Genomic DNA, 27,001 nt, shown 5'->3' with positions numbered 1-27,001 from the left:
TCACAAATTTTCGCTTGCTTTATTCGGCAAGAAAAGCGTTCCTATTTAAGTCAAAATCGCAACTTTTACTTGTTCGGCACGACATATTTTTACATATCTGTGCATAAATTGTTATTTATTGACAGTTTTGTGTAGGTTTTAGCGTACTCTATGTACAGAATTGCAAACTGTATGAAAATCTAAGTTGTGGGGCTTCTTAGAAGCTGATTGAGAGACCCATATGCAGCAGGCATTACCCCTTGGGATCGCTACATGGATGTGTGCTGGAAGAAAAAGGTGGCAGCACTCAGGATTTTGGTGGTTTTGATGAGCCTCTAGCCCTGCTAATTGGGGAGACTCATAGTATGATTTTGCAGAGGCGACTGGGATCTGATCTTATTGGGATGAAATAGCATCGGTGAGCCAAGCTTCATGCTCGTGTTTGTGATCTTCCCTGTGATGAGCAGCACCACCACTCCTGCTAAGCCCGAGGGCTCATGTAGCGCCTGGGGAATGGGAGGTAATCTAATTTATTCCCAGAAAGGGTTGAGTAGCTTCAGTTCTTTGGATAAAGAGTCATTCACTGGCATCATTACAGCCCCCTTGATGGGTCGAGTTACAACGGATTATTGGAACGCTCGTAAGTCTCAAGGAAACGAGAATTATCTTTTGAGAGAGAAAAGTCACGTCTGGAAAAAGGGAGACTCCCAGTTTAGGCTAAAAAAAAATATATATAGATCACTCACCTGCCTCTAATTACGACACAGCACGAAAATTTTTCCCCTAATTTACGTGTCATAAAATAATCTCCCGTTTTATCAACTATGAAAGGGGGAGAGGGTTGGGTAGAGAGAGGGAGTTTAATGACGGAGGGTGAGAGTGGTGTTGGAGGAGGGGTGAGAGAGCTGTTGGAAGGTGAGATGGTGGAGGAGGGGTGAGAGAGCTGTTGGAGGATAGTGGTGGAAGAAGGGTGAGAGAGCTGTCGGGGAATGGTGGTGGTGGTGAAGCAAGTATTGGAAGTTGAGGGGTTGAAGAGTTAGGGAAGGTATGTAGGGAGACTTGGTGGAGGATGATGTGGTGGTGGAGAGATGAAACTAGTGGGAAGAGCTGAAGGGAGGGCGGGAGTGGAGAAGCAAGACTCGTGTAGATAAGTAACACACACAGTGGTGTGTTTGTAAGTGGAAGAATGATGAAGGAGGCAGAATTTATTGGCCCATGCTAGGCATATCTTACTGGCCAATGCTCTGGTCACAGTAGTAAGGTAAACAAGTGGGGTGTGGATCAGGTCATAGTAATTCTACAGCACTTCACCTGTGAGGTGAAACACACTAGAAAGCCCACTGTGTGAGCGAAGCGTTGCCAGTAAAGTTTTCCATATCCTACATTTGTCTTACTGATGCGTGCACGGCATATATCACAGGTCCATGCTAGGCAGGTATAATTCAAACTCATTCTCACTCCTTGTCTAACCTAACTGTTAAGCTGCCAAATGTTTTCGCTACTTTGGACTTGGTTCCACTCAGCCACAATTGTCTTTAAAAGGGTTTCCAATTTTCATTGTTATTATAAACATGTCAAGATTGATTACGTTGCCGTGAGTTCTAGTAAGTACATACAGTATATTCAATACTTTATACATTTGATATCTTAAGGCTCAGTACTCTAAACAAATCTTCGTAGGGAAGATATGATATTCTGAAGAAAACCTTAGTCATCCTTCTCTGTTATCCAAGGTCACCTTTAGCTATGTGAGAACGGTGTCAAGTCTAATAAGAATGAGTTTAACCGGTCCTCCTAACATTAAGAACGAAGCTGAGTTTTGTGTTATGGTCATGGTGATCATTGCTGATTTCTTTCTCTCTCTCTCTCTCTCTCTCTCTCTCTCTCTCTCTCTCTCTCTCTCTCTCTCTCTCTCTCTCTCTCTTATAACTAGTCTGGCTTCGGATTTTCGGTTCCGTGTAGTACTGTACAAGCGTTACTTGTACCATTCCTCTGGCATGAATATCTTTTGCTCTCCTGAGCTGTGTGTACTTACCTAGTTTGTACTCACCTAGTTTTGGTTGCAGGGATCGAGTCACAGCTCCTGGCCCCGCGTCTTCACTGGTCGCTACTAAGTCACTCTTTCTGTTCCATGAGCTTTATCATGCCTCTTCTTAAAGCTATGTATGGATCCTGCCTCCACTACATCACTTCCCACACAATTCCACTTCCTAACAACTCAAGTGACTGACGAAATACTTCCTAACATCCCTGTGACTCATCTGAGTCAGTGTGTACGTGTGTGTACGTGTACCTACGTATGTGTGCACAAACGTAAGTTATACTTGCAGTCTCTCACCCATTCTTCACAGCGGGGAACGCATGCAAATCTTAACTAATTGAAGATGGGCCTTTGAACTTCTGATTGGGTAATATTTTTACTGTACTAACGTTGGTAGACTCGCCGACATTAAGTAAAAGGACACAAGTGCAACTAAAGTGACGTTTTATTGTGGCAACGTTTCGCTCTCCTGAAGAGCGAAAAGTCACCACAATAAAATGTCACATTAGTTGCACTTGAGTCCTTTCACTTAAATTTTTTATTGTGGACACTCTTGTAAATACTGTTGTGGACGCTCTTGTAAATACTGTTGTGGACGCTCTTGTAAATACTGTTGTGGACGCTCTTGTAAATATTGTTGTGGACGCTCTTGTAAATACTGTTGTGGACGCTCTTGTAAATATTGTTGTGGACGCTCTTGTAAATACTGTTGTGGACGCTCTTGTAAATACTGTTGTGGACGCTCTTATAGATACTGTTGTGGACGCTCTTGTAGATACTATTGTGGACGCTCTCGTAGATACTGCAGAAATTAAACTTTAATTTGAGGGGAGTAGAATCTTGTTTGAGTGGGGCTGTAGCCGTATTGTAGGGCAGTGGAGGGGAAGAATTTGCGTTCTCTCTGTAGAGTCGGGTTTCGTTGTTTTGATATGAAGGGAGACCTCTGGAGGTTAGGGTATTGTGGGGAGCAATAGTTCTGCAGCGAAAATTTACTTTGTGGAAGTGAAGGTTAGTGGTAGTCTTCGTGGAGAAAGGTTTTGGAAAGGGAGATAAATGGCAGAAGCTATTCTGGAAAGGTACAGTATATAGGGGGCGGAGTTTGTTCTGGAGATGTACAAGATATAGAAGACGAAGTTTGTCCTGGAAAGTTACAGTATGCAAGAAACGGAGTTTGTCCGGAAAGATACAGTATATAAAGGACGAAGTTTGTCCTGGAAAGATACAGTATACAAGGAACGGAGTTTGTCCGGAAAGATACAGTATATAAAGGACGAAGTTTGTCCTGGAAAGTTACAGTATGCAAGAAACGGAGTTTGTCCGGAAAGATACAGTATATAAAGGACGAAGTTTGTCCTGGAAAGTTACAGTATGCAAGGAACGGAGTTTGTCCGGAAAGATACAGTATATAAAGGACGAAGTTTGCCCTGGAAAAGTAAAATAAACAAGAGGCTGAAGGAGGGAGCGGGATTCGTTTGCGAATAGAAACGAACGGTTGCAGTTATTGCAGATAAATCTTTTATGTACTAACACTGTTAGGAACGGCTGCTTTACTTATCATTTTTTTTTATTCATGACGTGATAGACCCGAAAGAGTCGTTCAGCAGCTGGGGAATAGAAGGTAACTTGGTTCAATTCAAGAAAAGAGAGAATAGCTCTAATTCCCTGAATCAAGAGCCTGTCACTGACATCAAGGCATTCCCTTACCTTATCACCATGTGTGTGTTTACACACGTTGTCACCTTGTGTGCGTACACACACGCGATACAACTCAGTAACGTGACACCTTGTGTGTATATGCAAGGAGTGTTGCACCGCAGTAATTTGTCACTGTGTGCGCACACAGGTTGCGCTGCACCTCAGGAATGCTAGAGTTGATGGACACATCCTGGAACGCTAGATGAGGGGTGTGGCAGGTGCTGGAAGCAGCTGAGGGAAGGCTAGCCATTAACAACTAAAACTTGGGCGTGGTTCACATGAGAGAGGACTAGCTCGTTAAGGAAATAATGTGACTAGTTCTTGAAAAAAAAGGGAGTAAAATAGGCAGTTACTCGTTAGTCTTAGAGGTTGAGGCTAGTTTTTCCAAGAAACAGGAGAATTAATTCTTGAAAATACTGTAACAAGAACAGAAGGTATACTTGGAGTATACCTGGAGAGGGTTTGAGGGAGTCAACACCCCCCTCCCCCGCGGCCCTGTCTGAGACCAGGCCTCGTCTTTTGAAAGGTAGGAGAGGGAGGACGTCACTGAAGAAAAGTCAGGTGCAGGGCAAGGCTTCAGAGTGGCAAAATTTTCACTGTATATAGTTTGTTTCAAGTCGTTTACTTGATAAAGCTGTAAATACATCGACACATTGCCACAGGATGAGCTTGTCCTGCACCTGTATCTTTCAGTACTGTTGAGAGTACAAAATTTGTATCCAGTGGACGTAAGTCATCTTGCAAATGATTCAACCGTGAGGAACCGAGGGTGAGACAAGCCCTTCAAAGGGAATAGGAACAGGGTTACGTACAGGGTTCTGGAAAGGATTAGTGATGGAGAAGGCGTTTGTGGCACTGAGAAGGGCTGGAGAAACAAGGGGCGCGGCTACTAATGGTTAGATAACAAGATGTTGGAGCGCCTGTCTACATGAAAGGTGGAGAGAGGTAGTGGAGAGATGCTGCAGGCTCTTGTGTGCTGATGGTATTGCTGTACTCACCTAGTTGTGGTTACAGGGGTCGATTCACAGCTCCAGCTGTGTGTGTGTGTGTGTGTGTGTGTGTGTGTGTGTGTGTCAGTCAGTAACATTAATGACCCACTCCCGTGCTCTAGTTGTATATTAATCGCCTATCCACGTACTTCTGCAGGACACACAGACAAACGCCTTGACGCTGAGCAACGTGGCTGGCATCTTCTATATCCTGACGGGGGGTCTTGTCCTCTCCATGGTAGTGGCTCTCATAGAGTTCTGCTACAAGTCCAAGATGGATGCTGCCAGGGCTAAGGTAGGTAAATTTCAACCTCTTACCCACCTCGACACTATCTTAAGGAAAGCCTCAACCTTCTCACCTTTAAAGATAATTCTAAACCCACTCAAATTCCTACCACTCCAATGTAATTCTAAACTTTCTCGACTTCCTACCTTCCCTTCAAGCTTCTGTGTGACTAGTTAATGATCCCAAGTCGTCATAAAATTTAGTTTTCTGTGTGTGGGTTATTTGTGTTTATGATCAAGATAATTCAAAACGCCTCAACCTACTACACATCTGAGATACGTTTCATCCTCATTCCTCCTTTCCCTCTACAATATTTTAGTCTTTTCATCTCCTTTCTCACTCTCTACATCTAAACTATATGATTTTCTCCAAACATTTCAAGGAGTGGCGAATATACAAGATATATCACCTAAACCACGGAACGGATGGGGTTTCAATCCATGGCTTGTATGCCATCGTGCTATTACGATTTCGTGAGTAATATTACCTAAGACCAACTGAAGCAGTGAGGCTGAGTGAGTAATGCGTCTCGTGTTTATAGTGAGATATTAAGACCACTGAATCACCAGCATCCCATTCCAAAAAAGGAGGAAGACTGTCAGGATTATGGATCTAGAGAAAAAATCATGAGCATGTTCACTCCATCAATCAAGATTAATCAGTCTAACAAGACTGAAAACATCGACTCTAGGCTGAGGGACTGATTACTCCAAACTCCTCCCAGAAAACAGAGATGCCAACATCCCTTCAGGATTTCACTCAACAAATAACCTGATTCTGGGCTTATGATATACTTGTAAAAGGTGATTTAACATTATTAACATTCGTAGTACTTGTACTATTTTTGCAATGCCTCGATTATTTTGACTTTGTAATATACATATATGGATTGTAATATTTGGGGCCAATTCAGTTTTGATTTGAGTTGAAAAATAGTGATTGTGATGCGGCTAGAGGGTTCTTGTCCAAAGGAATTGGACCTGTTCTCTTTAAACCATTTTTCCTTCCATTCCTCAGATGCTGTATGACCCCTGATGGTTTGGCACTTCCCCATAAATGCAGTGATATTTTTGTTATATTCTCTGACGTCTCTCTCATAATGATTCTAAAAATTTCTAAAGTTCCTTGAAAATATCGACTTCATATTACAGTGAACGTAAGACGAGGCATGAAAACTTCCGCCATGTAAAGACGCTACAGTTCCTTTTATTGCGACAATATTTAGCTCTGCTCTGAGGAGAGTCTACACAGAGCGAAAGGTTCTCAATAAGAGCTTGCAATGCAACTTGTCTTCTATTCACTAATGTGGCAGTTGACTTCACCTCCCGTTTCGCTTGCAGACTTGAAGACCATCAATTCATCCTTGTCATGGCTTGTGTTCTTGGTCCGCCGACTCACGATAACCCACGAAGAAGCGAAATTAATGAGGCTGTCAGAACTATAAAATTCTAAATTGCATAGTTAATATATTTGCATGGAGCATAATTTGCACGACTGGGGCTGTAAGAGGTAGTTATGGTGTGTGTGTGTGTGTGTGTGTGTGTGTGTGTGTGTGTGTGTGTTAGTTACCATTTTATCCTAGGCACATGTCGATTAGACACTAGGCCTGTTGTGTGTGTGCGTGTGTGTGTGTGTGTGTACGTGTGTGTACGTGTGTGTGTGTACACGTGTGTGTGTGTGTGTACGTGTGTGTGTGTACACGTGTGTGTGTGTGTGTGTACGTGTGTGTGTGTGTGTGTGTGTACGTGTGTGTGTGTGTGTGTACGTGTGTGTGTAAGTGTGTGTGTTCGTGTGTGTGTGTGTGTGTGTGTGTGTGTGTGTGTGTGTGTGTGTGTGTGTGTGTGTAACTCAAACCCTTTCCCACAGAAATCACCCCCCACACATCTCACCCCGACACAGCTGCTTTCTGAGTTGGGAGGCCTATTCAGAAACGGAAGTTTGTGCTGTGACTAGAGCTATACCAGAAATACTTCTCTGCTTACTGGTATGTGAAAACATAAATTCAGCACCAGAATAAGTCTGCTTGCCCATGATAAGCAGGTCCAACCTATACCCATCCACCCACACATCTGTACTTGTCAAAACGACACAGCGTTATAGAGATTCGCTTCACTTATCTTACTGAGAGAGAGAGAGAAAGAGAGAGAGAGGAGGGGAGGAAGGGAGGAAGGAAGGGGGGTAGATGGCGTTGTGTACTGATAACTACATTTTTTCAGACCCTCTCAAATACCTTACAACACCTTACAAACCAGGCTTCTTTCTCTGAAACGTCACCCTCCTCTCTTCAACCCCCACTCCTCTCTGCATTCTCCTCTTCTCTCTGTATTCCCCTACACCTCTCTACATCCCCTACACCTCTCTGCATCCCCTACTCCTTTCTACATCCCCCACTCTTTCTGCGCCCCACACTTTCCACCCTTCCCGCTTCCCTCTTCTCGACATTTCCTCTCTCGTCTCTGCAGCATTTGCCTCTTTCTGCGCCACTTTTTCCTAATCCCATCTACAGCCTCTCTAACACCTATCTGTAGCTCTATGTATCTATTTGAATCATCACACTAGAACACTTCAGCTCTGTGCATCTCTTAAGAATTCTGGAGCTCTATGGAACACACTGCACCTCGCTCTCTGCTTGTCATCATAACCGTGCAACACTGCAGGTTGAGCCCTTAGCTACCTACAACTTCATCGCTCGGGAGGTAATGCCTTGACTGTGGGCCAAGCTTTTACGCCATAAATTATGTTAAGTCTCACTTCGCGTCCATAAGTAGGTAGGTAGGAAGGGGCGAGGAAGGGAGGGAAGGAAGGAGGAACGAAGAGAGATGCTGGTAAATTAGTTGGTAGGTGTAGGTACACTGAGTGAGTAGATGAAAGTAGAAATAGAAGTTAGAAACTATGAACTGTTACTGTGAACTGTTATCCCTCATCTTCGCTTCAGGATCCAGGGTGCATTTCTACCCACTGACGGTTGCCAAACTTGGTGATTACTACTGACAATTACGAGAAAGAGACATACTCGAATTTTCTTCAGTCCGCTGGATTGAAGAATCCCTTGATGGGTGAAATGCATCCTCAAACGTTTTGAATATTGCATACATTTCTTTTTCACACATCTAACATGTTGGTATCTAAATACTGTTAGGTAAACACGATCAACAGGTGTAAGGAAACGTATCCAACGTTTGACAAAATTGAACCATTCCCCCAAGTTGTGAGCTGAAGGAGCAACCGGTTTTAAACCCATGTTGCCCTGGGTTATGCAGTTGTCGGGTATCCAAGTGGTCAGTAGTCTCGCTTCTTACCAAATGGTTCATGAGCCACCATATTATTACATCAAAATAAGTTGGGTCACCAAAATGCGGTGATGTGATTTGAACCTAAGGGTAAGGATCACTTCTCTGGTACTACTAGTCGCAGGAAGGGAAAGAGCTAACTAATTTCCTGCATGAAATGGTTTTCACAGGCAACAAATGTTGCCCTCTCTTAGATATTCTCAGCTCTTTTGTTCAGTTCTGTCATCCTCATTATTATAATTATTAATGTAATCAAAAAGAAATGCTAAAGCACAAGGGTTATACAGAGCAGCAAGGCAGGGAAGGATCCAAGGGTATTGGGTAGCAAGAGGGAGAGGGATGATTATTAGGTTATGGAGCGCAGTGGGGCAGTGAATAGTGCGAGGGTAGAGGGTAGCAAGAGATTGAGGTAGAAAGGACTGAGGGGAGTGCTAGAGGCATCATCAGAGTTTGTGTAGTAAACCAGTTGCTGTCAATAAGCCAATGAGAGCGTCTGCATTAAAAGAGGGTCCATCAGCAAGAAGGGAAGGTAAAGAAAGGGCAGCAGAGCAGAAATGACAGAGGTAAATTCTGCATGCTCGTTCACAGAGGGGGGGGCGGAGTCCAACAGAATGTGGCTAACAGATACTGGAACCTGACAATTCGCACAGAGAATAAGACGAGTGTGGCCGATGCGAAGACGGGAGAGAGTAGTCTCCCATTCTCGACACTGATGAAGTGAAGATGGCCAGAAACCTATACTCGGTTTAATAAAATGAAATTTGTTATGTAGCAGATCAGACCAACGTTGTTGCCAACGGGTGTGAAGGTAGGTAGCAATTACAGAAAAATAGTCTGTGAATGGAACACCTTTATGTGAAACTGGGAGATGACCGCACAGTAGTGTTTGCCTGTTCATTGCCCTGTACGTCAACATGACCAGGGACCCAACAAAAACAATATCTTTTTGCTTGGTAGATATACAGCATAACCAAAGTTGGATACAGAGAACTAGGGGGTGAGGTGTATCAATTTTTCGTATAGCCTGTAAAGCACTAAGGGAGTCTGAAACGACTACAAATGGTGACACAGGCATAGATGCAATACGGATAAGTGCTACAAGAATGGCATACAATTCAGCTGTAAAAATGCTAGCCAAGGAAAACAAATGTTCTAGCATGACACTGTCTGGAAACACTGCTGCGAATCCAAAGCCGTCAGAAGACTCAGAACCATCGGTGTACACTGCGATGACATGAGAATGAGAGAAGTGGTGAAGAAAAAGAGAGCGAGAAGCCCCCCCATAGGTAGTTGGGCTTTCGCGCATGGTAGTGGGAAAGAACAGACACGAACAGCTAGAACTTCCCAAGGGGTAGGGAAAAAGTGAGATGCTACATGAACATAGAAAGGTGGTAACTGAAGAGAAGACAAGAGTGAATGTAGGCTAAGAGAAAAGGGACGGAATAAATAGGGGTGACGAATGAATAAAGAATGTCTAACATCAGTGACTATCCTATATATAGAAGGATTGCGGGGATCATGAGAACGAACGTAATAGCGAAGGCAATGAGCATCATGGTGATAGGTGACGGATGGGATTATGGCTAGACAGAGTAGCAGGAGAGGCTGCCGAATAGATCTGGTCACCATAATCGAGTTTCGATAAAATTAGGGCTGAATGTAGGGGCTGATCGTAGAGAATTCTACGATCAGCCCCCATGAAAGATGAGCGATGGTTTTAAGAAGGCTCAGCCGGCTATGACAATTTGCCTTCAGAGAGGTAATGTGAGGTTTCCAAGATAACCTACGGTCAAACAGAAGGCTGAGAAACCTGACCGTATCACGTTCTGGGATACGTGAGCTATATAGACACTATGGATAATCAGAGACGACAGAACGTCTAGTGATAGTAATTTGGTGAGTTTTAGTACTGGAAAATTTACACCCATGCATGGTGGCCCAATTGGAAATACGGCTGACTGCATATTGAAGAGAAACTGCAATGAGGTGACAGTCAACGCAAGCTATAGCGAAGTCATCAACAAAGAGCAATGACCAAATATTGGATGGAAGAATAGAGGCCAAATCATTTATAGCAAGGAGAAAACGTGTTGTGTTCAGAACACATCCCTGGGGGACATCTTCAGCTTGGACAAAGTCCGGGGAAAGCATATTATTAACCCGAACACGGAAATGTCTTTCAGTTAAGAAGTTCTTAAGGAAGGATGATAGATTGCCTCAGAGGCCTAAGGAGTGGGCTTCTGCCAAAATATTATACCTCCAAGTTGTGTCATATGCCTTCTCAGTCAAAAAATATAGCAATAACTGAGTGGTTATTCGCAAAGGCATTACGAACATACGTATCCTGGTGTAGTAAGGGGTCAGTGGTAGAACGGCCCTAACGAAAGCCATGTTGACTAGTGGAGAGACTGTTGTGTGTCTCTAAATACATCAGACGTCGATTTACCAGATGTTCCATCGCCTTGCAAACTGCACTGGTAAGAGCAATGGGACGTTAGTGGGAGGCATCATGTCCCGTAGTTCCCGGTTTGCAGAAAGGGAGAACAATGGCAGATTTCCACAGCTGGGGAAGAACTTCTTGTGACCAAATAAGATTAAAGAGCCGTTAGAGGACTGCAAGGGCTGACTGATGTAAATGCTGTAACATCCGAATATGAATGCCATCAGGCCCAGCTGCCGTTGATCGGCAAGCTGAGTGTTGCCTCCAGTTCCAGAAGTGTAAAAGGCACATTATAAGATTTTTCTCCAACAGAAGAAAAGTTTAAGGGCTCTAACTCTCTGGCAGACTTTGAGGAGAGAAACGAGGGGCATAGATAAAGCCCCTGAGAGATATGGACAAGATGATTACCAATTTTGGTGGCAACATCAAGAGGGTTTGCTATATCAACACCGGCAATCCTCAGAACAGGAGCTGGGTCGGGACAGTATTTACCATTCAGTTTCCATACTTTTTTTCAGACTGCACTCATAGAGGAAGCAGACATGATGGTGGAAACTTTATCTCACCCGCAAGTGTGTTTAGGAGGATGACACGGCAAGCGACCGCTCGCTTCTGCTTAAAATCGAGGAGTCTCTCTGTGGTTCTGTTGTACCAGTACCTGCCTCATACAGCGCATTCAAACTTACTGCCCAAGCACAAGCAGGAGACCACCAAGGCACACACTTCTGAGAATGCCTGCCCGAGGTTTGGGTACGGAATGTGAAGGTGTAGTTAAAACTGAGGTCGAGAAGAGGTGTATAAGTTCATCAATGGAGGACGAAGAAGGAACCTAACTAAAAGCAGTTAGTTGCGAGTAAAGGTCCCAGTTTGCTCAGTCAAATTGCCAGCGTGGGCTATGGGGAGGTGGTGAATATGAAGGAGAAGTAGGAATGATTGGAAAATGATTGCTGTCATGTAGGTCTGGGAGGAAAGACCAGGTGAAGTCTAGTGTAGTGGAGGAAGAGCAGACCGAGAGATCGATGCAAGAGAGAGAATGAGTATGAGGATCAAAATGGGTGGGAGAACCCATATTTAAAACATGGAGGGAGAGAGAAGCGAGAAAAGCCTCCAACTGAATCCTGCGGGAGTCACATTGAAACTCCTCCAGAGGAAATGGTGGGCATTAAAATCGCCAAGTAACAAAAGTGGTAGTGGTAAGGAAGAAACCAGAAATGCAACACCAGGAATAGATAAGGCCCGAGAAGGAGAGAGATACAAAGAACAGACCGTATACCACTTATTCAAGTGGATACAGGCTGCAGTATAATGCAGCTAAGTATGAACAAAGAGCTGACAGTATGGAATACTGGTGCATATAAGAGGCGCACTTTCATTAAAGGTTCCATCGGGAAAAGGAGCCGATGAATATAATATATCAAAGTCTGAGATGGGATGGATAACAGCAGAGCATAATTTGTGTTCTTGTAAACTAACAGAAACGAAGGAAAGCTGGGAGAGAAACACCTGGAGCTCACCCCGGTTACCTCTAAGGCTACAGATACTCCACTCTAAATAAGCCATGATTTGTGAAGAGAGAGAAACAAGAAATCTGAAGGTAGAGGTATCTACGGACTAATAGGGTTAGAAAAGTCCGCATGTGGAGGTAGCAGAAGACTTTTAAACAGCGAAGGATTGCGATGCTGCAAAAAAAAAGGGTTTGTGGAGATGAAGAGTGAAGAGGAGAAACAGGAGGTGGATTGATGTCCATCAGTGGTCTAGTCTCCTCAATATATTCTAAGATAGCTTTAAGTGTTTCTGAGGACAAGGACTTTGTATGTGATACAATATTGGAGATGGAAGGAGGAGGGTGAGTAAAGATCGGGGAAATGATGGACTGTACCAAAGTAGGGAGGGAAGAAAGGGTAGAGGGAACTAGAGAAACTTGGGAAGGGACGTCTGGAGAGGAAGCGACCTGGGAGGGGCCAGAAGAGGAAGATACATGGGAGGGACAGGGGGAGAAGGTATTGTATGAGGAGGAGGATGAAGCTCCACACTAGTAACAGAGCCAGTTAAGAGGTGAAGAACCGGGTACAGAAACTGGGAAGGAAAAATGAGCAGGTTGCAGAAGGGAAGGAGGGGAGAAAGGAGATTCTAATAATGGGGATGTTCTGGACTTTGGAGGAGAGGGGCAATGGGGAGTAGGTGTTGTACGAGGTCTCGTAGACACAAACTTTTGAGTGAGAAGAGGAAGTGAGAACAGAATGAGGTGCCGAGGTAGGGACCTCGGAGCCTAGGACAGCAAAAGAATTAGAGATGGGTGGCTGCAGAAGTTGGGACCCCAGAGGAGGGGGGACATTTAGTAACTCAAGAATAAGAAATAAGGGGAAGTTTCCCTTGGAGGCATAGATGAGAGACTGCCATAGCATATGGGAGGCCTTCTGTCGCTTTAAGACAACTGATTTTAAGCTCATTTTAAGTAAACTTGGCACCAGTGAGAGTAAGATGGGCGAGCCTTATGACAATTAAGGAAGGACGAGGAAGACTACAAGACGTATTGGTATGGTCATCAGCGATGGACCTGCAATATTTTGCTGGATGACCAAAACGTCAGCACTTTCTACACTGTTGTGGTGTAGGGATCACCTTTTGAACTTGTAAATGGTGCCCCGCTATATATACAGGACGGAAGCTCACGGCAGTCAAAAGTTAAGTGAGCTACATTGCATGGATATCGTCTCTGCCTGTGGGCAGGGAGGACGTAAGTGTCTGCTTCGAGGATTGGGAGGTCTTGGTGTTCTAGCTGTTCCAGAATGTCATTGCCACATGTCTGGAAATTGTGTTGGACGACGGTATGGAACAGAAGGACAATACCACTACAAGAATTGAGGGAATAATGTTTTTCAATATTTATAGGGATAGTATCGATTGTTGTAAGGAGAGAAAGATCGTGAGCTTGGGTAGCATTCTGGACACTGATGACGCATGTACCGCTCTTGAGAGCATGAAAGGATATACACCTCTATCAACATGGTGGAGGAGTGCCTTTCCAATACTATGGTCTGAAAGATAGTAGAGCAAGTCGGTCGGAGAGTAAAAAGCTTAGTCCATTGTGTATTGTGAAACATAGTGTGTAAAGGGAGTGTGAGACATGTCAGTCTTTTCTTAGTGGAATGAGAAAGAAGCGAAGAAATATCATCAGGTAATGGACCTGGGTGTTCAGATGTGGGACCGCAGTTGGTCCGACATGGGATAGGTAGGAGATTCGAAAATTACCACACCATAGAGGGAGAAGCTGGAGGCGTAGTTAAAGAAAATCGGAGGTCAGACATATTGAAGGAGTTTGTCGAAATCCTGGTACTTGGAGCAGGTGTCGAAACGGCACCAGCAGGAGGTACAGGGGCATTAGAAATGTCAAAAAGAGTGGTCAAATAACGAGGCAGGGTCAAAACAGGGTGCAGTATCAGAAAGGGGCCTGGGGGGAACAGGTTCATAGGTTGGGTACTTCATGGTTAGGTCGCTCCTTTTCTTTTTGTTTTTTAGAAAAAAAAGAAAATGAAATAAAAAAAAGAATAAAAAAGGGGAAAACATGGAGGAATAGCTCCTAGGAGGAAGGAAAGGGCAATAAATCTCCCTCCGTGCCCAAAGAGACTTCAGCACCGCTGCATGGAACCCATGCCATACCCTACCCTTCATACCAGTAAACCAACAATCCGAGATAGCAACCTCACATTAGCAGAGCCACCTGGGTGGACAAAGGAGAGGGCGACCGGACACCCACCACAAAACATACCGCCTTCGGCCACCCCCCCCCCCCACCCCCCCGGAATCCGAAAGGTAGCCTCCAGATATACACCAGTCACCCGAAAGACACCCAAAGCCACTCCCCGGAAGACTGGAGAGGAATCGGGCCATCCCCAGGTAATCCAGATTCCACAGCAAGCTACACCACCGCCAAGGACCTCAGTGGAATGGGATGGACCCCGGTACCCTTCCCCCTACCTAGGAACTAGAGTGCCTATGGGTAGAATCCGAATGGCTGAAAATGGGAAGGGAATAGGGGAGGGATAGGGAGGAAGAGGAAAAGGAAAATGGGGGATGGGGAGGATGGGATAGGGAGGAGGGGACTTAGGGGTAATTAAGTTCGGTCTGAGGAAGGAGACCAAAAAGTCTAATTCCTCAGACCAAGAGCCTTTTCACCGCGCCAAGAAGCACCCCTTGAAGCAGTGTCATCCTCATTGTTGGTACGTCTTCCACGCTCTTTTACTCTTAACACTCTCCAGTCAGCACTCTGTCAACAACGGACTATCCCTCTACCTTACTAGTATAAATCTGCGTTACTGCTTTGCACATGTTTATTAGTCTTTACATCATCTCGGTCACTGTTATATCTTGTTTACAATCGTGTCATTACGATTTCGTGAGTCATATCTTCATTGCTTTATCGCACTGCACACCATCCAAACAACTTCTCTTCCTTATGTAATTGCCCATACATTTATTTTTTCTACTCCTCCTCTTCATTCACACCTCCTTCAGGGCGACTACTCACAGAACTGTGGTCTCAGGATTTTATTAGCTTTTCGTATATTATTTCTCTATATAGTCTATAGTGACAACACGGCGATTTTATTTGGCATATGAACGAGACACGTGTGCCACAGTTAGATATTCTTAGCTTGGAGACGTTACGCCAACCAGCGGCTTTATCAGTCCAGCACATTGTACAGTAGTATATGGAGAAGGTGGAAGATGCGAAGGATTTCGAGATCAGTCCCACTGCCTTGATGAACCTCGTGGATTATCAAAAAGAAGCGCTAAACCTACAAGGGTCATACAGCGCAACAGGGTAGGGAAGGATGCAGAAGTATTGGGTAGCAAGAGGGAGAGGGATGGTTATTAGGTTATGGAATGCAGCGCGGCAGTGGATAGTGCAGGAGTAAAGGGTAGCAAGAGAGATCAGTCCCAATGCCTTGATGAATCTCTTGGAGACTGTGAAAGACGGGCATTAGGCGTTGTTTTTGTTATCACAGAGAAACGCCAAACCACTAAGGGTCTTGCAACACCTAGAGAATAGATTCGTCCGTATGATTCTAGGAAGGGAAAGGTAGCTCAAATTTTTCAACTGCTTTTTAAGGGAAAAATTTATGCAAAATCTTAATTTATATGGAATAAGGAACTTCTATTTCGTAGTATTTTCTCTATATTTTTTTCAAGCATTTTTAAGAAAATTAATTTTCTCTTAAAATGAGAAAAATCTCCCTTTATTAAACGCAGTATTTCCCTTATATTCCGTATAAATACTCTTGATAGTTTTATTTATATAATTTCTTATATGTTAAGGCGAAACGAGAATACAATTTCGCTGGTTATATCAATTAATCCACAAGTGATAACCACAGTTGACAAAACCACAAGTGGCGGAAAGTCTCATTCAGGAAATTTCTTGATCGTGCATGTGTGTGTGTGTGTGTGTGTGTGTGTGTGTGTGTGTGTGTGTGTGTGTGTGTACTCACCTATTTGTACTCACCTATTTGTGGTTGTAGGGGTCGATTCACAGCTCCTGGCCCCGCCTCTTCGCTGATTGCTACTAGGTCCTCTCTCTCCCTGCCCCATGAGCTCTATCATACCTCGCCTTAAAACTATGTATGGTTCCTGCCTCCACTACATCCCTTTCTAGGCTATTCCATGGCCTGACTACTCTATGACTGAAGAAATACTTCCTAACATCCCTTTGATTCATCTGAGTCTTCAACTTCCAATTGTGACCTCTTGTGTCTGTGTCCCATCTCTGGAACATCCCGTCTTTGTCCACCTTGTCTATTCCGCGCAGTATTTTATATGTCGTTATCATGTCTCCCCTGACCCTCCTGTCCTCCAGTGTCGTCAGGCCGATTTCCCTCAACCTTTCTTCGTAGGACAATCCCCGTAGCTCTGGGACTAGTCTTATTGCAAACCTTTGCACTTTCTCTAATTTCTTGACGTGCTTGACTAGGTGTGGATTGTGTGTGTGTGTGTGTGTGTGTGTGTGTGTGTGTGCGTGTGTGTGTGTGCGTGTGTGTGTGCGCGTGTGTGTGTGTGCGTGCGTGTGTGTGCGTGCGTGTGTGTGCGTGCGTGTGTGTGCGTGCGTGTGTGTGCGTGCGTGTGTGTGCGTGCGTGTGTGTGCGTGCGTGTGTGTGTGCGCGCGTTTGTGTGTGTGTATGTGCGTGTGTGTGCGTGTGTGTGTGTGTCACCCTGTCGGGTATAACATATAGAGTAAAAAATTTCCCGTCAGGAAGAGAGGGGCCAGTGGCTATTATTTAGGATAGGTTAGGTAAGGTTTATCAAGAAACAGGAGAGGTGTTTCCTGACGCGGGTCTAAGCCAACCCGCAGCTGGAACTTGGTCATCTGACCGAGGCCTGGTCATTAATTCCATGTTCTTCGTGCGAGAGCTAGGCAGGTTGTGTCAACACACGAGGCTGACGTGACATAGGTTTGCTGCTAGGCACTTGTTCTATTTATTCCCGGCACCATTTCCCGGAAATGAATTTCGTGTCATAATTACTGCTGACGCTGTTAACGTCGCAGCTTTGACATTTTCGCCTTTGTTATGGACATTTGTATATATTTATGAAGCTTTGTGTCGAGGTGACAGAGCAAGAGGCGTAGGGAGGGAGGGATAATGAGAGACAGAGAGAATGAATCAGACACACAGATAGACTTCACCCTCTCCCACATCCCCCCCCCCACACACACTCTCTCTCTCTCTCTCTCTCTCTCTCTCTCTCTCTCTCTCTCTCTCTCTCTCTCTCTCTCTCTCTCTCTCTCTTAATGGGAGTCTCAACTTAATTACAATGTTTTCGGGCGCAATTGCCCAAATGGAAGTTCCTAAAATGTAGTCCTTTATTGCTCATTTATATTCATCGTAAGTAGTGTAATTAACACCTTTTTTATTTTTTTTAAAGAGTTTTTCCTTTTGACCTAAACTGGATACTTGATAAAATGTGGCAGAGTTCATCTTTGTACCTGAACAATGTTTTTATTTTAAATTGCACGGGATTCATAATGAGCCGCTCAAACGAAATAAGTCACACTGATGGTGAAATTATATCGTTCCAGTCAAGTGTTACAATATTACTTTTTTATTAACACATCGGCCTCCTCCCACCAAGGTAGGGTGGCCCGAAAAAGGAAACACTTCCATCATCATTCACTCCATTACTGTCTTCCCAGAGGCGTGCTTACACTACAATTATAAAACTGCCAAGGAGTTTAGATGAATGCTGGTGGAGAGTGTGTATTGATACGTATTCTAGAGTAGGAAACCTAGGTTACCTTTCAGAGGACTGCGTACTTTGGTGCAGGGTGTGCAGGTTAAAATCCTGCAGTGGACTGAGAGATAATGTTTGTAAATAATTTCGTTCGTTTGCGAATTAAGCCAGACTCTGGCTGGTGCCTACACACTACCATTCTCACTACCTATACTCTGAAAATACCCTACTTCTCTTGTTGCTGCCTTTGCAACATTGCACAGCTCCTGATGACTCACTGAGAAGTGTGAAATTACTTGAGCTAAAGATTTCCACTCAGCCCCTTCCCCGTGGCTTGTATTGTTAAGATCGCCTGCCTGCGATTGTTTTGCATATATATATATATATATATATATATATATATATATATATATATATATATATATATATATATATATATATATATATATATATATATATTTTTTCAACAAGTCGGCCGTCTCCCACCTGGAGTTTACCTGGAGAGAGTTCCGGGGGTCAACGCCCCCGCAGCCCGGTCTGTGACCAGGCCTCCTGGTGGATCAGAGCCTGATCAACCAGGCTGTTGCTGCTAGCTGCACGCAAACCAACGTACGAGCCACAGCCCGGCTGATCAGGAATTGACTTTAGGTGCTTGTCCAGTGCCAGTTTGAAGACTGCCAGGGGTCTGTTGGTAATCCCCCTTATGTGTGCTGGGAGGCAGTTGAACAGTCTCGGGCCCCTGACACTTATTGTATGGTCTCTTAACGTGCTAGTGACACCCCTGCTATTCATTGGGGGGATGGTGCATCGTCTGCCAAGTCTTTTGCTTTCGTAGTGAGTGATTTTCGTGTGCAAGTTCGGTACTAGTCCCTCTAGGATTTTCCAGGTGTATATAATCATGTATCTCTCCCTCCTGCGTTCCAGGGAATACAGGTTTAGGAACCTCAAGCGCTCCCAATAATTGAGGTGTTTTATCTCCGTTATGCGCGCCGTGAAAGTTCTCTGTACATTTTCTAGGTCGGCAATTTCACCTGCCTTGAAAGGTGCTGTTAGTGTGCAGCAATATTCCAGCCTAGATAGAACAAGTGACCTGAAGAGTGTCATCATGGGCTTGGCCTCCCTAGTTTTGAAGGTTCTCATTATCCATCCTGTCATTTTTCTAGCAGATGCGATTGATACAATGTTATGGTCCTTGAAGGTGAGATCCTCCGACATGATCACTCCCAGGTCTTTGACGTTGGTGTTTCGCTCTATTTTGTGGCCAGAATTTGTTTTGTACTCTGATGAAGATTTAATTTCCTCATGTTTACCATATCTGAGTAATTGAAATTTCTCATCGTTGAACCGAGGCAGGGTGACCCAAAAAAGAAAGAAAATCCCCAAAAAGAAAATACTTTCATCATCATTCAACACTTTCACCTCACTCACACATTATCACTGCTTTTGCAGAGGTGCTCAGAGTACAACAGTTTAGAAGCATATACGTATAAAGATACACAACATATCCCTCCAAACTGCCAATATCCCAAACCCCTCCAAAGTGCAGGCATTGTACTTCCCATTTCCAGGATTCAAGTCCGACTATATGAAAATAACCGGTTTCCCTGAATCCCTTCACTAAATATTACCCTGCTCACCCCCCAACAGATCGTCAGGTCCCAAGTATCATTCGTCTCCATTCACTCCTATCTAACACGCTCATGCACGCTTGCTGGAAGTCCAAGCCCCTCGCCCACAAAACCTCCTTTACCCCCTCTTTCCAACCCTTTCGAGGACGACCCCTACCCCTCCTTCCTTCCCCTATAGATTTATATGCTTTCCATGTCATTCTACTTTGATCCATTCTCTCTAAATAACCAAACCACCTCAACAACTCCTCTTCTGCCCTCTGACTAATGGTTTTATTAACTCCACACCCTCTCCTAATTTCCACACTCCGAATTTTCTGCATAATATTTACACCACACATTGCCCTTAGACAGGACATCTCCACTGCCTCCAACCGTCTCCTCGCTGCTGCGTTTACCACCCAAGCTTCACATCCATATAAGAGTGTTGGTACTACTATACTTTCATACATACCCTTCTTTGCCTCCATAGATGACGTTTTTTGACTCCACATATACCTCAACGCACCACTCACCTTTTTTCCCTCATCAATTCTATGATTAACCTCATCCTTCATAAATCCATCCGCCGACACGTCAACTCCCAAGTATCTGAAAACATTCACTTCTTCCATACTCCTCCTCTCCAATTTGATATCCAATTTTTCTTTATCTAAATCATTTGATACCCTCATCACCTTACTATTTTCTATGTTCACTTTCAACTTTCTACCTTTACACACATTCTCAAACTCATCCACTAACCTTTGCAATTTTTCTTTAGACTCTCCCATAAGCACATTATCATCAGCAAAAAGTAACAGTGTCAGTTCCCATTTTGAATTTGATTCCCCATAATATAATCCCACCCCTCTCCCGAACACCCTAGCATTTACTTCTTTTACAACCCCATCTATAAATATATTAAACAACCATGGTGACATTACACATCCCTGTCTAAGACCTACTTTTACCGGGAAGTATTCTCCCTCTCTTCTACATACCCTAACCTGAGCCTCACTATCCTCATAAAAGCTCTTTACAGCATTTAGTAACTTACCACCTATTCCATATACTTGCAACATCTGCCACATTGCTCCTCTATCCACTCTATCATATGCCTTTTCTAAATCCATAAATGCAATAAAAACTTCCAAACCTTTATCTAAATACAGTTCACATATATGCTTCAATGTAAACACTTGATCTACACATCCCCTACCCACTCTGAAGCCTCCCTGCTCATCCGCAATCCTACATTCTGTCTTACCTCTAATTCTTTCAATTATAACTCTACCGTATACTTTTCCTGGTATACTCAGTAAACTTATTCCTCTATAATTTTTACAATCTCTTTTGTCCCCTTTCCCTTTATATAAAGGGACTATACACGCTCTCCGCCAATCCCTAGGTACCTTCCCCTCTTTCATACATTTATTAAACAAAAGTACCAACCACTCCAACACTATATCCCCCCCTGCTTTTAACATTTATGTCATGATCGCATCAGTTCCAGCTGCTTTACCCCCTTTCATTCTACGTAATGCCTCACGTACCTCCACGACACTTACATTCTGCTCTTCTTCACTCCTAAAAGATGGTATACCTCCCTGGCCAGTGCATGAAATTACCGCATCCCTTTCTTCCTCAACATTTAAAAGTTCCTCAAAATATTCTCGGCATCTACCTAATACCTCCCTCTCCCCATCTACTAATATATACATAATATACATAATATATATATATATATATATATATATATATATATATATATATATATATATATATATATATATATATATATATATATATATATTATAATATATATATAATATATATATATATATAATATATAATATATATATATAATTATTTTTTTTATATTATCACACTGGCCGATTCCCACCAAGGCAGGGGCAGGGTGGCCCGAAAAAGAAAAACTTTCACCATCATTCACTCCATCACTGTCTTGCCAGAAGGGTGCTTTACACTACAGTTTTTAAACTGCAACATTAACACCCCTCCTTCAGAGTGCAGGCACTGTACTTCCCATCTCCAGGACTCAAGTCCGGCCTGCCGGTTTCCCTGAACCCCTTCATAAATGTTACTTTGCTCACACTCCAACAGCACGTCAAGTATTAAAAACCATTTGTCTCCATTCACTCCTAACAAACACGCTCACTCATGCCTGCTGGAAGTCCAAGCCCCTGGCACACAAAACCTCCTTTACCCCCTCCCTCCAACCTTTCCTAGGCCGACCCCCACCCCGCCTTCCTTCCACTACAGACTGATACACTCTTGAAGTCACTCTGTTTCGCTCCATTCTCTCTACATGTCCGAACCACCTCAACAATCCTTCCTCAGCCCTCTGGACAACAGTTTTGGTAATCCCGCACCTCCTCCTAACTTCCAAACTACGAATTCTCTGCATTATATTCACACCACACATTGCCCTCAGACATGACATCTCCACTGCCTCCAGCCTTCTCCTCGCTGCAACATTCATCACCCATGCTTCACACCCATATAAGAGCGTTAGTAAAACTATACTCTCATACATTCCCCTCTTTGCCTCCAAGGACAAAGTTCTTTGTCTCCACAGACTCCTAAGTGCACCACTCACCCTTTTCCCCTCATCAATTCTATGATTCACCTCATCTTTCATAGACCCATCCGCTGACACGTCCACTCCCAAATATCTGAATACATTCACCTCCTCCATACTCTCTCCCTCCAATCTGATATCCAATCTTTCATCACCTAATCTTTTTGTTATCCTCATATAGGGGGATAAGTCTGTTGAGTATACCTGGTAAAGTGTATGGCAGAGTTATTATTGAAAGAATTAAGAGTAAGACGAAGAATAGGATAGCAGATGAACAAGGAGGCTTCAGGAAAGGTAGGGGATGTGTGGACCAGGTGTTTACAGTGAAACATTTAAGTGAACAGTATTTAGATAAGGCTAAAGAGGTCTTTGTGGCATTTATGTATTAGGAAAAGGCGTATGACAGGGTGGATAGGGGAGCAATGTGACAGATGTTGCAGGTGTATGGTGTAGGAGGTAGGTTACTGAAAACAGTGAAGAGTTTTTATGAGCATAGTGAGGCTCAAGTAAAAGTAGGCCTTAGACAAGGATGCGAGATGTCACCGTGGTTGTTTAATATATTTATAGATGGGGTTATAAGAGAAGTAAATGCGAGGGTCCTGGCAAGAGGTGTGGAGTTAAAAGATAAAGAATCACACATAAAGTGGGAGTTGTCACAGTTGCTCTTTGCTGATGACACTGTGCTCTTGGGAGATTCTGAAGAGAAGTTGCAGAGATTGGTGGATGAATTTGGAAGGGTGTGCAAAAGAAGAAAATATAATATATATATATAATATATATATATATATATAATATATATATATATAATATATATATATATATAAATATATATATATTTATAATATATATATATTTATAATATATATATATTTATAATATATATATATTATATATATACATATATAATATATATATATATATATATATATATATATATATATATATATATATATATATATATATATATATATATATATATATATATATGTATGTATATATTTAATATATAATATATATAATATATATATATATATATATATATATATATATATATATGTATTATATATATATTATATATATATATATGTACATATTTAATATATAATATATATATATAATATATATATATATATATATATATATATATATATATATATATATATATATATATATATATATATATATATATATATTATATATATATATATATATATATATATATATATATATATATATATATATTATATATATATATATATATATATATATATATATATATATATATATATTATATATATATATATATATATATTATATATATATATATTATATATATATATATATAATATGTATATATTTAATATATATATATAATATATTATATATATATATATATATAAATTATATATATATATATATATATATATATATATATATATATTTATATATATATATATATATGTATATATATATATAATTATATATGTATATATATATATATATATAGTTATATATGTATATATATATATATATAATTATATATGTATATATATATATATAATTATATATGTATATATATATATATATATATATGTATATGTATATATATATATATATATGTATATATATATATAATTATATGCAATAAGATCACAGTAAACAGGTGATTATAGTTCCTTGACAATGTGAGTAGTCACGAAAGCACTTGGAATTTCACTACTCTTTCACAGTGGTCGTTTTGCATATATATATATATATATATATATATATATATATATATATATATATATATATATATATATATATATAATTACCTATACGATTTCTCCTTAATAAGCTGTGCATTTTATCAAACAATGGGAAGTTACATGGATTCTCCAGTAGGAGTGACAAACATACCAAATTTCAGCGAATGAAACACTTTGGTCATCTCTCTACCAGTTGCGGCTACCAGGACTGAAGTACCTACACATTACAGAAGAGAATGATTCGCTGTACCGTGGCTGAAATGAACCGCAAATAACCAGCACTTAGGAGAGGACCTTCATGACAACGTTTCGGTCCGTCGTCAGGAGAGGACCTTCATGACAACGTTTCGGTCCGTCGTCAGGAGAGGAAAAATTTCAGTGCAACTATATCTAGACTTTGATCAAATCAGAGGCTATAGGTCACTCAGTTGAGGCGTCAGAGGCAATTGTCATGTGCAGCAACAGTGGCAGTCAGATTTGTTTGCAGCGTCGTCGTCACTCGGGTCAGCTGATTTTGATCTGATTTTGATCAGATATGACAAAATCAGAGAATACAATCTGCACTAGGCGTCAGCGGGGGCGGAATCAGTAGCGAGACCCTCAGCTGTGGTGACTGTAAATGGAGTTGCTTCAGCAGAACGGGTTCAGCAAAGGAGTTTCATCAGTGATAGCATCGTCAAAAACCCACGCTTGTAATCAGTTCCAAGTCATGCATGATAAGCCACAAGAAACTAAAGCTAAAAGACGAACTTTCCCAACTAGACAAGGGGATAATGATTAATGCTGAGATCTTAGCCAGCGTAAACCCCGCCTCCACCATATGATGGTTCAGGGGTCGTCAGAACAATGGGATAGATCATGGATACTTTCCCCAATCGTTTGTATTTTGAGGTATACTGGTACGGATAGTTGATAATTCCCTCGATCGTTCATTTGGTGAGGTATGCTGGGATAAATAGTGGATACTTCCCACGATCGTTCATATGGTGAGGTATGCTGGGATAAATGGTGGATACTTCCCACGATCGTTCGTATTGCGAGGTATGCCGTGATAGGTAGACACTTTCCCATTGTTCACACTGTTAGGTATTTCTTGTAATTTGTAAACATACAAATAAAAGTTCATACACTAATTATCATTTATATCTATTTTGATTATTTTCGTATGTGTCTGAAAAGAGAGGGTAAGGGAGAAGGAAAGGAAGGAGGGAGGAAATGGAGATGGGTAGAAAGAATGAGGGAGGGATTGAAAGTAGGAACCAGAGCCAGCTGATTAAATTTCAGTGATCCTTAGCCTGACATCGTTAAACAACACACTCATTTTGTGTGTCATCTGATATTCGTCTAACGAAACCACTGTAAAAGCAAATAATTATTTTTTTCTTATTAATTTAGGCCTTGATTTGGCTTTACACTAAGCTATATAATATATATTCAAAAAGAATATATCAGTACCGTGTCAGGAACAATTCTGAAAGAACCACATTCCAGAAATGAAACCATTAGATGACATTTCTGCCAAGTCTTGCACCGTTATCAAATCGCAAATGGATTCATTCACTCATGATTTGCAGAAATCTCCATTCTTGCTGCTTGTTAGTGGAAGCAAGTGAAATAAGCGTGTCAGAGATTTTGTTAAAAATAAATCAAATTTACCAGCAAACGAGTGTGTGTGTGTACTAACCTATTTGTGATTGAAGGGGTCGATCCATAGCTCCTGGCCCCGCTTCTTTACTAATCGCTACTAGTGTGTGTGTGTACTAACCTATTTGTGATTGAAGGGGTCGATCCATAGCTCCTGGCCCCGCTTCTTTACTAATCGCTACTAGTGTGTGTGTGTGTGTGTGTGTGTGTGTGTGTGTGTGTACGTTCTCACCTATTTGTGAGTGACAGGGTCGATTCACAGCTCCTGGCTCCACCTCTTTCCTGGATAAATGGAGTTTATAAAAACCCTTGAAAATAATCAGCTAAAAATCAACAGCCATTAACTGTGGGGGGGGGGGGCAGCCGTGTTGTACAGACACAAACTGGCAGTGGGTTAGCGAGCTTCCCGCCATTAGCATCGCGGCAGCAGATGCGGAAATCCGTGAATGGGTAAGCCGGAAATTTACCCAAGATTAACTAAGGTTTGGTTGCATTCTGACATTTTGTTTTTAAGCGCCCTGCTCCTGAAAGTTGTACACTTTGTCATATTCCCAACATTTTCAGTCATAATCAATAGGGTTCAGGTAATACGAGGAGAGGTTCAATCATAGTAAGATGTTTTAAATCATACTAAGGATAGAAAGAAAGGGTTTAAAATACCGAAAGGTTGTAAATGTAGCATATTGAGATTGACAACGTTTCGCACACGCAATATGACTTTCTTCAAGTCACGAACTGAGGAAACGGGACGAGCACGCACGCAAGCGCACTCACTTTCGCCAACTAATACAACAGGCAGACTAAGTAATAACATTATCATCACAGAGAAATTATTAAATATTTAACCTTCCTGTGATGCTTAATGTTCATTATGCAATAATCATTCCCTCGTATACTGAACATATTGTAATTTAAAAATTAAAGAAGATAGAAAAAGTATGGGTATCGTTCGAAAATTGGGTATTAGTACCAGTATCGACAAAAATTCTGGTATCGACCCATCACCAGTATGTTCGTGTAATGAGTAACGTAGTGAGGTGAGAGGTCATGTTAAGGGTTAATCATGAGACACTTTAAAAACACATGTTTCTGTTTCCATACCAAGAATATTTTCAGTCAAGAGATATTTTCCATTGTATTTTCCAGTGATGTTTAACATATTTTCAGTCAGAATATAATTTTTACCTGCTACAGACATGAGAAGCTGAAAAGACATTTTGATAGATCCTATAAGAGGGAGGCCAAAAATGGGAAGAAAGAAGACTGTCGGGATCGAGCACCGGTTGTGGGTAGATAGGGATGGACAGGTATAAAAAAAAAGATTGTAAATGAATGGTATACAATACCGACAAGATAAAAATTAGACAAATGTCCAACATCTGGGTATCTTTATTGTAGACGTTTCGCCATCCAGTGACTTTATCAATACAAATTCAAGGATATAATTGGA

General features: G+C 41.9%; 1 protein-coding gene across 3 annotated transcripts in view; it reads left to right on the top strand.

Annotated features, from left to right (window-relative positions):
* Positions 1–27,001, top strand: part of LOC128701873 (glutamate receptor 1) — a 1,634,372-nt gene that overhangs the window by 1,558,173 nt on the left and 49,198 nt on the right. For all 3 annotated transcript variants that reach the window (XM_070099830.1, XM_070099829.1, XM_070099831.1), the window contains exon 18: positions 4,862–4,999. In XM_070099830.1, coding sequence (XP_069955931.1) covers positions 4,862–4,999 — 138 coding nt within the window. The remainder of the gene's footprint in view (positions 1–4,861; positions 5,000–27,001) is intronic.

This window comes from Cherax quadricarinatus, chromosome 69, assembly GCF_038502225.1.
Source record: "Cherax quadricarinatus isolate ZL_2023a chromosome 69, ASM3850222v1, whole genome shotgun sequence".
Classification (NCBI taxonomy): domain Eukaryota; kingdom Metazoa; phylum Arthropoda; class Malacostraca; order Decapoda; family Parastacidae; genus Cherax; species Cherax quadricarinatus.
This window is presented reverse-complemented; position numbering and strand designations above follow the sequence as displayed.